The sequence below is a fragment of the Lepus europaeus genome, chromosome 14 (assembly GCF_033115175.1).
Source record: "Lepus europaeus isolate LE1 chromosome 14, mLepTim1.pri, whole genome shotgun sequence".
Lineage (NCBI taxonomy): Eukaryota > Metazoa > Chordata > Mammalia > Lagomorpha > Leporidae > Lepus > Lepus europaeus.
Window position 1 is genome coordinate 48104059 of NC_084840.1, and position 15316 is coordinate 48119374.

General features: G+C 44.8%; 1 protein-coding gene across 1 annotated transcript in view; it reads right to left on the minus strand.

Annotated features, from left to right (window-relative positions):
- Positions 1-15316, minus strand: part of PIP4K2A (phosphatidylinositol-5-phosphate 4-kinase type 2 alpha) — a 178546-nt gene that overhangs the window by 8153 nt on the left and 155077 nt on the right. The window contains exon 7 of the mRNA XM_062210578.1: positions 5760-5873. Coding sequence (XP_062066562.1) covers positions 5760-5873 — 114 coding nt within the window. The remainder of the gene's footprint in view (positions 1-5759; positions 5874-15316) is intronic.

Consider the following 15316-nt stretch of genomic DNA (forward strand, 5'->3'; position numbering starts at 1 on the left):
TTTCCTGGTTCTTGTTCTTTGCAACCTTAGTAGGAAGATGACGGGTTAAACAACTGGTTTCCGAGGAGGACCTGAACAAAAGGCCTTGCCCGCCTGGACAGGCTCGGCTGGCCTCCAGCTCCAGGGGCACGGACACTGATGCAGTCGGGAAGCCAGTTTTCCCTCCAGGACAGCCCGTGGGCCTCCTGTTTGGGGAGCGCACAAGTGTCCAGTCACAGCCTCTGACCCTCGGCCAACACAGCTAGCAGAGCGCCCCACTACTGCCCCAGCTGTGGTTCCAAGGCCTCCAGGAGTCTGCGCTCAGACCCTGGGTTCCTGGGGAACCATGTCGGTGTGGGTTTCCATCTCCTCCACTGCCCCCCACCCTCGTCTAGGATGATGCTGGGTCCCATTATCCACGCTTGCCCCTCTCTCAGCTCCTCCTCACATCCTGGGAGCCACTCCAGGAGTCAGCTGAGGGGACCCCTGGTGTGCCTCCAGGCTGTCGTCCCTCCCATCCACGCTACTGTACATGCTGGGCAGCTTGGATCAGCCTTCCCTGACCTCACGCCACAGGGTCAGAAGTCCTGTCCCAGTAAGGAAGCTATAGGTAGCTTCCACCAGTGAAATGAAGAATACATCGCGAGTGGAAGCAGCTCTGATGTGCCCAAGAAAAGTGAAAACAATTGTGGTCTCAACGGGTGGGTAGACAGACAGTCCCCAATTTACAATGGCTGGACTTCAAAGATTTATTCAACTTCCTGATGGTGGGCTAAAGCAACACAAATGCAGTAGAAACTGTACTTCAAATTTTGATCTTTTCTCGGGGTACCGATATCTGGCCCAGTACTCTCGGCCTGCAGGACTGCAGGCTATTTTAAGTGTTCTGAGCATGTCTGAGATGGGCTAGCCTAAGACTTGATGCTGGATAGGCTAGGCATATTAAATGCAGTTTTGACTTAATGCTATTTTTAAAAAAGATTTATTTATTGAAAGAGTTATACAGAGAAGAAGAGAGAGAGAGAGAGAGAGAGAGAGGTTTTCCATCCGCTGGCTGGATATGCCAATCCGAAGCCAGGAGCTTCTTCCAGGTCTCTCATGTGGGTACAGGGGCCCAAGGACTTGGGCCATCTTCCACTGTTTTCTCAGCCCATAGCAGAGAGCTAGATCCAAAGTGGAGCAGCTGGGACTCAACCAGCGCCTACATGGGATGCCGGCACTGAAGGCAGCGGCCCCAACTTAATGCTATTTTTAACTTAAGATGGGTTTTCCCACATATAACACCATCCTAAGTTGAGGAGAATCTGCATGTTTCCAAAGCTATGAGATCCAGGGAGAAACGGAAAGAGACAAGTTCTGCACTGTGACTGAGTATAGGTTTTACTGACAAGAGTAAGTTAAGTAAGAGTGGTTAAGAGTATAGGTGTGGGGCTGGTATTGTGGCGTAGCAAGTAAAGCCACCACCTGCAGTGCCAGGATCCCTTATGGGCACCGGTTTGAGTCCTGGCTGCTCCACTTCTGATCCAGCTCTCTGCTATGGCCTGGGAAAGCAGTAGAGGGTGGCCTAAGTGCTTGGGTCCCTGCACCCACCTGTGGGACCTGGAAGCAGCTCCAGGCTCCTGCTTTGGATCGGCACAGCTCTGGCCATTGTAGCCATCTGGGGAGTGAATCAGCAAATGAAAAATCTTTCTCTCTCCTCCTCTCTGCCTCTGCCTCTCCGTAACTCTGTCTTTCCAGTAAATAAATAAATCTTCTTTTTTTTTTTTTTTAAAGTGTGGGTGTTATTAAAGCATCAGATAAAGTGGCTAGGTTTTAAAGTCAGATGTGAAAATTGCGTCTTATTTAATGTTTTACTCACTAGCTCTGTATCTGGATTACATTACCTGTCTGACTTATAACATGGGACAATGCCACTCACCTCAGAGGGGTGTGGGAAGGATGAAAGGAGAAAAGGCAGCTAAGGGGAAAAACATGGTGCCTGCATGTACAGTGGAAGCCGCAGCATGACTGCCATGTTGTCTTCATTATGGCAGAAGGCATCTTCCCCCATCAATTTGTAAAATGGGGAGACAAGTTCAAGTTGATGAGCCACGAGGAGAATGGTGGGGAAACGCCTGTGGCTTCATGAGCTCTTATTTCATACACTTTATTTTAAATCTCTTCTGAGGCACCGTGAAATGAAGTGTGGCAATTAACCTGAGATTCTCCTAGGGAAAAACAATGCTGAGTATCATCTGTGCACTGAGAAGCCAGACCGGGGACGAGCGCCTGCTGGGGGTTGGCCTACACTAGGGATGCAATATATGTTTGTATGTTTGCTCTTTTTCCCTGTCCTGCCTTTAAGCTTCATATTCTAATGTACTTTAAGTACGCAAGATTTAAAGGCATGATGAATTTTAAGTCTTCAGGTTCCTGCTCTTCCTCTGTCTTAGCCAGTTACCTGCCAGAGCTCTGATTCACATCCTTCCTCCTCAGCATACCCCATCTAATCTTCTTAATAATTATTTCCTCATTGTGACAAAGCTTGAGCTAGTATCTTCTTCTTGAGTTCTACGAGTACCAACACAAAATCCTTTAAAAATTAGGTGGCCAATGGCAGCTAATTAACTAGCCTTCATAACAGATTTAACTTTGTCTGCTAACCTCATTAGCACATTTGTTTTACTGAATTACCACCTCCCAACACAACCGAGGTAGAATTTAAATTCTGACCAGTCCTATATAATTGTTAGATTTTCCCACTTCTTACAGATGATAATCCTCTTCCTTCGGAGCATTTATCAGAAAATAAAGTTTCAACTGTGCTCTTCCAAACATTTTTAAGTAGCACTTTATGTTAGAGTAATTGGGAGTGTGGTTCCCCAAAGGTCTCAGATTCTAGTCTGAGTTTAGTAGCTGTGTGACTGCAAGCAAATTACATATTGTCTCTGGACTTGGTTTTCTCATCAGTTAAACTGGGATAAAGGCACAGTACCGGGGCTGGCACCGTGGCATAGTGGGTAAAGCCGCCGCCTGCAGTGCCAGCATCCCATATGGGCGCCAATTCAAGTCCTGGCTGCTCCACTTCCAATCCAGCTCTCTGCTATGGCCTGGGAAAGCAGCAGCAGATGGCCCAAGTCCTTGGACCCCTGCACCCATGTGGGAGACCTGGAAGAAACTCCTGGCTTCAGATTGGTGCAGCTCTGTCTGGCCATTGCGGCAAATTGGGGAGTGAACAAGTAGATGGAAGACCCCCACCCCCAACTCTAACTTTCAAATAAATAAATAAATCTTAAAAAAAAAAAAAAAAGACATAGTACCTACCCTCAAGAATTTTAAGAAGGAAAACAGACGATTATACAGGAAGGGCTTAAGCTGTATGCGCTATAAATGCTGGAGGCCCCCACATCGGTCCCTGCTCCCCACCTGTCCCCTCCTACTTATTTCCATGCTAAGGGAAAGCTGAGAAGCCCTGAGATGACAGCGCTCACAGGAAAGGCACAGTTTTGCATCACGTGACACAGGGGAGGTCAGGTGACTACCCATGGTCACGATCGGCGCTGACAGCAAGCACAGCAGCAGGCCAAGGTGCTCCGACTCGCCACGGAGCACCTTCTTTTGGTATGTATATATTTTTAAGCAGGAAAGAGCTCCTGTGTGTTGGGTTATGTGCGAAGCTATGTAGACTGAAGTACTCAGTGTGGCATGTGAACAGGACAGGCTTTCAACTGTAGAAAAGCAGCAGCTAGGTTCTCAAATGACAATTCTGTTCTCTAAAAAGGAAAAAAAATACATCATTTATTGAGCTGTAATAAACACATTCTACTTTAATCATCAAGGAGACAAAAAAAAAAAAAAAAGGAAAAAAAAAACTGTATTCAAACTTTAGCAGTTAGGCCACTGCGCCAAATTAGAAGGCATGGAGCTGATGAAAAAAGAAAACTAGATTAAATTCTAGTCTCATTATCAAGATCAGATGTCAAGCTCCTTCACCATAATTACCCGCTTAAAAATTTAATGATGCTTCTGCATGAATTTCAAAACTAAAGACACTGTTATCAGCTATTGAGAAAATTTTTTAATGAAAGAACACTTTATGCCCTGCCTCTGTTTCACAAAACAGCTAAGTGCGAGAGCCATGTATGGGATTAAACGATCCAATCCTTTAATCAACGACATTATTAGAGACAACAAAAGGGCTAAGAGGATCCTCATGTAATTCAACTGTAAATTTGAGCTGCTTGAGTTAAATTATTTCTGGAGTCTAAATGTCATAGTGACATACAGCCAACAGAGAGGAAAAAAAGCACATTTTTTTTGGCACATCATACATAACCCTGAGGGCTATTTATCATAATTGCTAAAACAATATTATTGTCAGGATCAAAAATTTGCTGATTAATCAATATAGATCCAAAAGAGAGTATGTTTACCTGTGGTACTGAACCCAGTCATCAGTTAGATCAAGTTGACCTCAAAGTAAAGAGGAAATGCCTGATATGCATTTCAGTAAGAACCACTGACAACTGAGGAAAAATAAATGTTCATTAATAAAAAGCTGGAGAAAAAAATGCTACATGATAAAAGCAACAACTGGTACCTATTTTTTAAACGTAGACATTTATATACTTTGCAAATAACCAATGTTTATGCTTAATCCAAGCATGTATACTATGGAGGTGAAAATAATATAAAACATTTTTATTAAAATAATTTATGATCTAAAAATAACTAGAACTAACTTGGTTGGTGTCAGTGTCTTGCAATGAAAAGAACTGTTGGGAGGTTAAAAAGATTGAAGATTAAAATCCTGCTTCTGCTTCTGCCTTTGTGAGGAATACAATCAAATGTATGACATCCATTTTTTGGCTCTAGTTATTTTAATTGTTTTTGTTTAATGACACAGACAGGGAGAGATTTCCACCAACCCTATCTCTATACTGGTATGTGAGGAGCAGTATTTCAAAGCAGCCAAAAAAAAAAAAAAAAAAAAAAGGTACATGCATGAATGCAAGCAACAGCTAAGAAAAATCTAGTTTAGTAATAGCCAGTGAGAATTCTCTTTGCACTATCTCATAACTCAACAAACTCCAACAAGATAAATTTATTTCTAAAAGCACTAAGTAAGGAATTCCAATGGGAAAGCTGCAATGCCTGTGTGATAAAATTATAGGAAAAGGCATCCTTTTAAATTCTTGAAACAGTGTTTAAAAAGAAATCTCCTTCATTTCAGAAAGCAGTGTTTTATTTCTTACCAAACGTTTGTTTGGTAACTGACACAGTCAGTCCGCATCCTGCCATATCCCACTCTGCCTGCTGTGGACTGGCCAGCCTCCCCGGCGGGACCCACTCACGGACACTAGCACGAGGGTGGGGACACCCAGCAGACGACAGCAGGTACTCTGTGGCATTTGCCATCTGAAGGAGAGGGCTGCTGAATGGGCACACTGTTCTTTTAAACTAGACCACAGACGATGTTTACAATACAGTACCATATATATATATATACACCATATAGATACATACATATATGTACCATATATACACATACATATACATACTTACAAATATGTGTGTATATATACCACATATATACATACATATATGTATCATATATACATACATATATGTACCATATATACACATACACATACGTACACTATACATACTTACAAATATGTGTGTGTGTGTGTATTTGCTTTGGTTGCAGACTTAAGTAGAGAGGTTTACAAAATCTCTTAAAAACCAACAGTGCTGACACTTACATAGTGGAGCTGACCTTTATATTGATTTTTTCTTACCTCAACATCCTTTTTGAGTTTTTCCAGGAACACCTTTTTGTTGTTGTCATCAATGTAAATCTTTTGGCCTTCATTAATGAAATCATTATCCTTTAAAGTTGGCAGTTCTTTGGCCTAAAACAAATGAGAAAGAAGCTTAAATGAAATCTGAAAATACATATACCTTCCAATCCTGGAAGTTGAAGCTTGCCCTGTTCACCACTGGGGTCTTACAGAGGCAACGAGCTGTGAGGGAGCTTGAGTACCACAAGGGGGCACCAGTGAGCTATGACCGCAGGAAGCATTCCCACTAGGGAGCGAGGGTTAGACACCGGCCATAGGATAAGACTTTCTGCAGTGCATTTCATGTTTCTCATTGGAATGGAACTAATTGCTTTTTTTAAAAAATATCTATTTATTTATTTGAAAGAGTTACACAGAGAGAGAAGGAGAGGCAGAGACAGAGAGAGAGAGAGTCTTCCATCCGCTGGTTCACTCCCCAAGAGCCAGGAGCTTTCTCCAGGTCTTCCCATGCAGCTGCAGGGACCCAAGGACTTGAGCCATTATCTACATCTACTGCTTTCCCAGGCCATAGCAGAGAGCTGGATCAGAAGTGGAGCAGCCGGGACTTGAACCGGTCAAATATGGAATGTTAGCACTGCAAACAGTGGCTTTACCTGGTAAGCCACAGGGCTGGCCTCCCTAATTGCTTTCTTAGGTTCACTTTTTTTTTTTTAAAGATTTAAAAAAAAATTTATTTGAAAGAGTTACGCAGAGAGAGAGAGAGAGAGAGAGAGAGAGAGAGAGAGAGGTCTTCCATCTGATGGTTCACTCCCCAATTGGCTGCAACGGCTGGAGCTGTGCCGATCTGAAGCCAGGAACCAGGAGCTTCTTCTGGGTCTCTCACATGGGTGCAGGGGCCCAAGGACTTGGACTATCTTCTAGTGCTTTCCTAGGCCATAGCAGAGAGCTGGATGGGAAGTGGAGCAGCCAGTTCTTGAACTGGCGCCCATATGGGATGCCGGCGCTTCAGGCCAGGGTATTAACCCGCTGCGCCATAGCACTGGCCCCTAGATTTACTTTCTTATAAGGAGTCTTCTACAACTAGAATTTGTGTTCTTGGAAAACTGTGAGGAGACTTTCAACTTTCTTCCCTGTACAACCCAACTCCACCTGTCCGCCACCTTGGGGTGGCCTTTGCTGGGCTCCCGTCTTGTCTGACAAAAGCCCCGTCTACAATCATGCTTGTTCTCTGTGCCAGGGAGAACCTGCAGCTGGAGGTTAGGCAGCCACCCTTCCTGATCTCCCAGGTCACCACACCACCATGGAGGAAATGCTGTTCTCATCTGGGCGATGTCCAGGAAAAATATCTTCATGTAAAACATATTAAGATGAGAAGTCCTACTTTTTACAAATAAGTAAGAGGGTGGGCTGGCAAGCCAGCCGCACTGATGCGCCAGTCAACATGCAGCTGTCAAAACACAGGTGATGAGCACACAGGGCTGCGGCTCATGCTGCAGCATAGAGAGTAATGGAGGCATCGCGGTGTTAACGTAGCGCGGGTTATCCTAGTTACCTCTCAACACCAATCATCCCCACCCTCCTAACCATGGCTTTTTGTCTTCAGTTGAAAAGAAGCCCAGGTTAGTACCCCCTTTCTCTGTGTATTAAGAAACCCCGAATCGTCCTCTTTTCCAATAAGGGTGAACCAAATGTAAAAAACAATCCAAGTAGGCCGGCGCCGTGGCTCAACAGGCTAATCCTCCTGTTGGGCTAATCCTCCCGGTTGGGGCGCCGGATTCTATCCCGGTTGCCCCTCTTCCAGGCCAGCTCTCTGCTATGGCCCGGGAAGGCAGTGGAGGATGGCCCAAGTCCTTGGGCCCTGCACCTGCATGGGAGACCAGGAGAAGCACCTGGCTCCTGGCTTCGAATCAGCACGGTGTGCCGGCCGCAGCGGCCATTGGAGGGTGAACCAACGGCAAAAAGGAAGACCTTTCTCTCTGTCTCTCTCTCTCACTATCCACTCTGCCTGTCAAACAAACAAACAAACAAAAACAATCCAAGTAAACAACAACATGCTTTCCTTCCCGTCCTGGCTCTTCCACTGACTGTCCCCCCCTCCCCAAGAAAACTCACTGGGTCCCTATCTACTGATCCGTCCTTCGAATGCGTAAGCTGCTCGTGTTCCCCTCTCATTTTACAAAGAGTGCACCTGTATGTAGGCATTCAAGTTGACCTGCTCACTCACACACACAGACACATATATGCACGCAGCATTTCTAAATTAGTAGCTTTGGCTACTGATTTTGTTTTGAGAAGGGACTCTGAATAGTTCTGCAACTTTCTTTTTTTTTTAAAATGGTTTGTCTTTATTTATTTGAAAGACAGAGTTACAGAGAGCTTCCAGGGGCCAGCGTCGTGTCTCACTTGGTTAATCCTCTGCCTGCAGCGCCAGCATGCCATATGGGCACCAGGTTCTAGTCCCGGTTGCTCCTCTTCCAGTCCAGCTCTCTGTTGTGGCCTGGGAGGGCAGTGGAAGATGGCCCAAGTGTTTGGGCCCCTGCACCCACATGGGAGACCAGGAGGCAGCAAGCACCTGGCTCCTGGCTTTGGATTGGCACAGTGCCGGCCGTAGCGGCCATTTGGGGGAGTGAACCAATGGAAGGAAGACCTTTCTGTCTCTCTCTCATTGTCTAACTCTACCTGTCAAATAAAAAAAAAAAAAAAAAAAAAAAAAAAGAGAGAGAGAGAGAGAGCTTCCATCTGCTGGCTCATGCCCCAAATGGCCACAATGGCCAGAGCTGCTGTGCCAGGCTGAAGCCAGGAGCTTTATCCAGTTCTTCCATGTGGGTTCAGGGGCCCAAGTAAGTGAGCCATCCTCCACTGCTTTCCCAGGTGCATTAAGCTGGATCGGAACTGGAGCAGCTAGGACTCGAACTCCTGCTCAAATGGGATGCTGGCATCCCAGGTGGTAGCTTAACCTGATACGCCATACTGGCCCCACAACTGTAAATTAGATATAAAGTACTACCAAAATAATTATCCTTACCAAGCAGGTAAAGCAAAGCTCAGAGATCCAACGATTCATTCAGTAGGCACTTACTGAACTGCTGTCAGGCACGGGGATACAAACACGAATAGGTCAAAATTTCTATTCTCAAGGAGTTTTTCATCTTGTAAGGAGAAAGACACAGTCGCAAATAGGTAGCAAATAAGACAGGAAGACGCAGGATCTCCAGATAAATAATAAGATTCTGCAGGGAGATTTATCTATTTTAAACACCTTTATGCCAAGTCATAGAGTCTTGAAGCAATAGAAATGCAGTGCCATTCTTCACAAGTTAAAGATGAGCCCAGTAGGTTAACGCCTTAAGTCTGTCATTCATAAGTTAGAAATAATGTAAGTATAAGAAAAAGACCAAACCCAAAACAAAGAGGACACTCCCCACTGGCGTGTTTCAGAGGATGGCCCAAACACAACGTCTCGGAGCCCAGGGCGGAGCAAGCCCCCCCGGCTCACGTCGAGCAGACATCTTGGGCGTCGCAGTGTAGCTATGTCTTGGGAGTGTTAAGGGTTCAAATATTTGCCTGGATTCCACAACTCATTTTTCTGCGTGTGAGAAAAGGAGAGGAGAGGATTTTTTTGTGTAAATGCGAGAAACCTGCGGGCTGAGATGACAGGCCCCAGGCAAGGCAGTAAATCACACATTAGATATGTGTTTGTAACACAAGTCACATTAATGAAGATGAATGCCATTTCGCGTTCACCCCTGCGGAATTACCTCCTGTGACGGCGAAAGTATAATCCTGCCTCATAAAACCCGGACAGCCGAGCCTCCACGACTCAGCTTACTTGTGAATGTCACAGGCGCTAGGGACAAATTTATATTGGATCAAGTTCAAAAAAGGGCAACCAGATTGGTTAAAAGACTTAAGGGCTTATAGCAAGGATCAAGAGGCAAAGGCAGGTCCTCAGCAGGCAGCTGCGAGAGCAAATCCAACTCTGGGCAGCGAACACTCGTCTCCCAGGGCAGGGTTCCCCAGCCACGGGTCCCAAGGTTCCCATCCTGTCGGGGACTTGGGGCCAGTTCTCGGACTTTTCTGAGCTGTCCCTTCGTTTCTGAGAAATTTATATTTATTTATTTGAAAGGCATACAGAGAGAGAGAGAGAGAGAGAGAGAGAGAGAGAGAGAGAGAGAGAGTCCCATCGCTGGTTCACTCCCTGGATGCCCACAATAGCCAGAGTTGGGTCAGGGTGAAGCCAGAAGCCAGGAACTCAATCCAGGGTTTCCATGTGGTTGGCAGGCACCCAACCACTAGAGCCATCATCTGCTGCCTCCTAGGGTGCGCTTTAGCAGGAAGCTGGAAATCGGGAGTGGAGGTGGGACTTGAATCCAGGCTTTCCAATACAAGATGTGGGCATATCCGCAGTGCTTCGCCAAACGCCTACCCCTCAAAGTTCTTTCTTAATTCGACAACGAGGGAACCACCACCACCTGCAGCAGCTGCAGGGGCTGTGCTAACACACTTTAGGCATACCGTTTTATTTCACATGAATCCTCTCATTAACTCTTTGCAACAACCTTAACTTTAACCTTAACCTTATTATTACCCTATTTTACAGGCAAGGAAACTGAGATTGTGCAATTTAACTAACGTCTCACTGCCTGATGAATGATGAGCTGAGATGAACTCAACCATCACTTGGGCCCCTGTCTGCTACCTTCCAGGGTCCATGTTAGCAGGAAGCTGGAACCGGGAGTGGAGAGCAGCCCCAGGCCCTCCAATCTGGAATGTGGGCATCCCAAGTGGCCTCTTACTTGCTAGGCCAAATGCCCACCTCTGGTCTCTTCTAAAGCACGGTGTTAGAAGCTGTACCCCAGTGAGTCTGTATTCTTCAGTAGTGAGAAACACTATGTCACCATCCTGATCCCAGTTAACAACGGTGGCAGGTGGCAGAGACACACGTGAACGTGGAAGGTGACAGAGGTCAGCATCTGAACCGCTGGCATGTGGAGAGTTTCTAATCGTATACAAGCCTCTGAACATAAATGCTACTCCCTGGCGCGCCGCAGAAGCTACAAATGATTTCTCTAAGGGTGGATTTGGTCAGGGATTTGTGATTAATAAAGGAAAAGGGTGTTCAAAACAGCTACCAAACTGCGAGCACAGGTCTCTGTGGACAGAGTCATGCCAGAGAGAAACCACGGAATCCCCAGGGGCAAAGGGGACACAGGGCTGCCCGCTTCCCAGAAGTAGTATACACAGAAGGTAAAAAGTGAGGCCTCAAAGAGTTCCGGGCATTACCCACGTATTTATTACCTAACATTTTTATACTTAGAAATTTCAGATTACTAAGAACTTTTGCAAAATCCCTGAAGACAAAACAAGGACCAAAAAAAAAAAAAAAAAAAAAAACAGAAAGTGTGTGTGCTTACCAAAAAGATTTAAATTTTTTACGTATTTCTGGTGGGAGTTAATCCGTTTGTCTAAGAATATACAAGTATATTCTTATTTTATTAGGTTTTGTGATGCGATGCATAAGTGTAGTCATTTGTATGGAATTTAGTAACAGGAAATTTTGTTTTAGTGAGATTTTAAAAATCTAGTTACCTTTTAGGTGGCAAAATTAAAAAACAACAACTTTTAAATGTGTGCTTAAAGTTGGAAATGTAACTTTAAATATACAGAATTAAATTTAAAATAACACTGGATTCAATTATCATTCTGTTATTTAACTATACAAAAAGAGCCAACTGCATTATATATTGCCAATAACAACAGGAGAATATAAATACATGCATTTAAAACGCACAGGCCGGAATCTGTGAGACAAAGCCAAGTTGTTATTTCAGGCTGGCTGGAAACCTTGCCGGGAAGAAGAAATGCACCCGGTCACACTTGAGTATTTAATGCAAACAGGATTTTGGCACCAGAAGGTTTCAATGCAAAGGATAATATCATAGCACTCTGTGATTAAAGGACTTGTATTTCACAACGAAATGAATTTTTGTTCAATGTGCTCATTTGGCAACCCATGTCAAAAAAAAAAAAAAAAAAGTCTAATTGTGAGCCTTAATGTCAAAGATTGCTGCCTGGTGTCTCTTTGATGGGCGGTTACTGTGACACTTGGAGTTGAATGCACAACATACAAAGTACACTAATTATTGTCTGATGTTAGGGACTGCTTATGTTTGTGATTTACTTGTTATTTGAAGCTCACCTAAATGAAAATAAACTTGCAAAAAATGAAATCTCTTTCACTGTGCTTGCCAAAAACTTCATAAAAATCAGAGTCTCTGGTGTTGAAAATACACTCCAGAAACATTTCCATAAGGGAGGGAATTTTAGGTAATCCTTACAGTGGAGCTTGGATAAAGATAATTCGATGGAATAACATCATGTATGCGGTATGGATTTGGGGGTAGGAAGAGATGCTAGAGATTTACAGTAAAATCCGTTCTGCTTCTCAAAACATCCAAACCACAAATCTGATACATGGAGAGGCAAACTGGAGAATATGGATAAAGTTCACACTGAAGCAGCACAGATAACAGGTGTTCTCTCATGGAAAGTACACGCCACAGTCTTCCCTCACCACATACGTAGAATGTCTACGCCAGTGCATGGCTTGGGAAATGACCCAACAGGCTGCTACTAACTTCTCAGATCCACAGTAAAACAGTGAGAAAGTATCCATCAGCGGCCAGCATTCACAAGTGAATCCTAACTTTTACGTTGAACCTGCTCGCCTGAGTGTACATGTGCAAAGAGAATGTACCATCGCTTCTCGGCCTTTTGGCTAAGATCAAGTGTAGCAAAGAGAATGTACCTCGACAGGCGGGTCTGTGCTGCAACGGAGAAGCATGAAACTGGGGGAGCCTACTGTCAGCCTGCAGTTGAGGCTGAGCCGCAGCTGTTGGCACGCCCCCGCTGCCGTTCCCAACCTGAAATGTAAACAGTGAGGGGGACTCCTTTTCCAGCGACTGGAAGTGGCCTTGTCAAAGGTGACAGTCTGGTTCCTCCTCCACCGGCTGTGGTGTGCCAGTTCAGCTGCACGCGAGATCCGTAGCAGGACCTGCAAGTCCGGTTGGGAACAGCCTGCAGATCTGCTGCATGCCTGCCTGTCTCTGGTGATAATCTAAGAAGTGTCAAGGGCTGAACATGCAACAAGTTTTGCTAAGTGCTATCATTTCTTGTTTAATACTAATCTCGTGAAGATCAGTATTTTATTATCTCAAAAATTATATGCCTGCAGCAGTTTGGCTTAAACCCAGGCCACACCCTGAATTTTAGACATCTCTCTACTCCCAACTCTTTCTAGAACTAACCGAGTAAGAGTCGCTGGTTTAAAAAGATTCCCTTATCTAATGGCACTGCTCCACGCGGGCTTGTGATACTCTGTGCTCATGTCATTCCAGTGAAAACTAATCTAATGCAACTGAGAGTTTATACACCACCATCTGCCAGCGAGTCAGGAAGGAGGATCCGAAATGCTCACAAGAGTCATTGCATGAGCTCAGCTCTCCCTCTCTCTCTTCCTCTCTCTCTCTTACACACACACACACACACACAGTCACACCTAATAGCCAGGAAGGAAACATTCCAAATGAATTGAAGCTTAAAAACTCTGCTTCCCAGAAGACCCCTCTTGGTTTATGTGCAGGGTTCTTAAGACTTGCTTAGGCATCTGTGGATACAGAGTTAGGATACTTCCTTCTGCCAGTCTCGACAATCACTGTAAGCTGTTCCTAAAGCAGATGGGATTTCGGTGCTGTCAAGTCCATGGCTTCTCCAGGTGAGGTCTATGGCTGTACTGGGATCTCTGGAGAAGGGTCCAGGAAAGGTTCACGACAACGCAAGTCCTTCAGTTTTACCAACGAGGACAAAGTCATATGGTCAACCCTCAGCAACACCCCTAACCCTCTGTTAGGTATCCTCCAGAAGCTCTCTTTTAAGAACTCTCTGGAGGTCAGTGCCGCAGCATAGCAGGTTAAGCCTCCGCCTGCATCTCACATGGGTGTCGGTTCAAATCCCAGCTGCTCCTCTTCTGATCCAGCTCTCTGCTTGTGGCCTGGGAAAGCAGTAGAAGATGGCCCAAGTGCTTAGGGACCCTGCACCTGCATGGGAGATCCAGAAGAAGCTCCCGGCTTTGGATTGGCACAGCTCTGGCCTTTGCAGCCATTTGAGGAGTGAACCAGTGGATGGAAGATCTTCTCTCTCTCTCCCTCATTTTACCTCTCAAATAAATTTTTTTTTTTTTAAAGAGCTTTCTCTGGTCCATAGGTAGATGTTACCTCGGAAGAAAATGAATCATACCAAAGAGGGTTAAGTTGGCTGAGCAGAGGGCCTGCAAACCTCAATAATCTCCCTGAACAGATTCTCTGCCCACAGTGGGCAAAGAGGCATTTTAATTAATTAATTAATTTTTTTTTTAGCTGAGAGGCAAGGAAAGATTTTGGAAAGGACGCACTGCTGTGCTCTTGTGCCTTCTTGGCTGTTACCTTGCCTTTAACCGTAGCCCAAAGGACCAGATATGGAGGGAGTAATTAATTATAATTGGTTACAATTTAAAGATCACAAAGGAAATGCTGAAAACTGGTTTAGGAGAGCATTTTTAGATGTCAGGGCATTAATGATTAATTCTCCCCGCACCTTCACTCAGTAATAGATAAAATGTCAGAGATGGTGACATCTCTTAATTGCTAGTGCAATTCACAATGCAAAAGAATCGACAAGGCGGCTTTTTGTAGCCCATTATCAAAGTGTCAACAATGATTATTGCCAATACAGTTCTACAAATGCCGATTGCAGGGCAGCTGTTTTCTTTCAGATGAGTTCCAGGGGGAATGCTGTGTGTTAAAAGGAGTCGTCTTAGTGCAACCCCTGACTCCGCTGCACAGGCTTTCTTTACCTAATAAAATCAGACAGGAGTTTCGAGAAGAGCTGCAGAAGGATGAACAAAACGCCTATCTGTGAATCCCCCACTCCCTCTCTCTCTCCCTCCAGAACACGGGCTTTTTTAAAGAGTCAGGTCAAATCCCCCAGAAATCAAGTGAGTCCAGTTATGTTTTCTTTTACTTCCCTGGACGCCCTGCTGAGCAGCTTGCTAGCTGGCAGCATGCTAAGACTGTCATTTGTAAGACGCAGTCCGCTCAGCTGTAATTACTAATTTGATGTCACACTGGAATTGCAGCGCAGCTGTGAAAAGATCGACCACCAGGGAGATTCGCGTTTCTCTGTCTCATTTAGAGGAGGCAAAACTGCTGGAGCCATGAATGGAAGATGCCCTTCCATTAAAAAGGAAAGAATTAAAGAATAAAACAAGTCATAGCAGCTGTCAGAATTTGACAACGGCTAAGGGGGGGTGGTGGTGGGAAGCACTGTTCTGCTCTTAAAAAAAAAAAAAAATCCAAGACATCTGTACATGCGTGCTCTGATACTTGTTGCCATGAAAGTGATTCCATTATTGCTGGAATATTACTTCTTTATTTCCTTCAGTTCCATCTGCATTATTATGCTAATACAAATCACACTAATTATGTGTCAAGCTGAACACTAAGGGATGGGACTTGTCT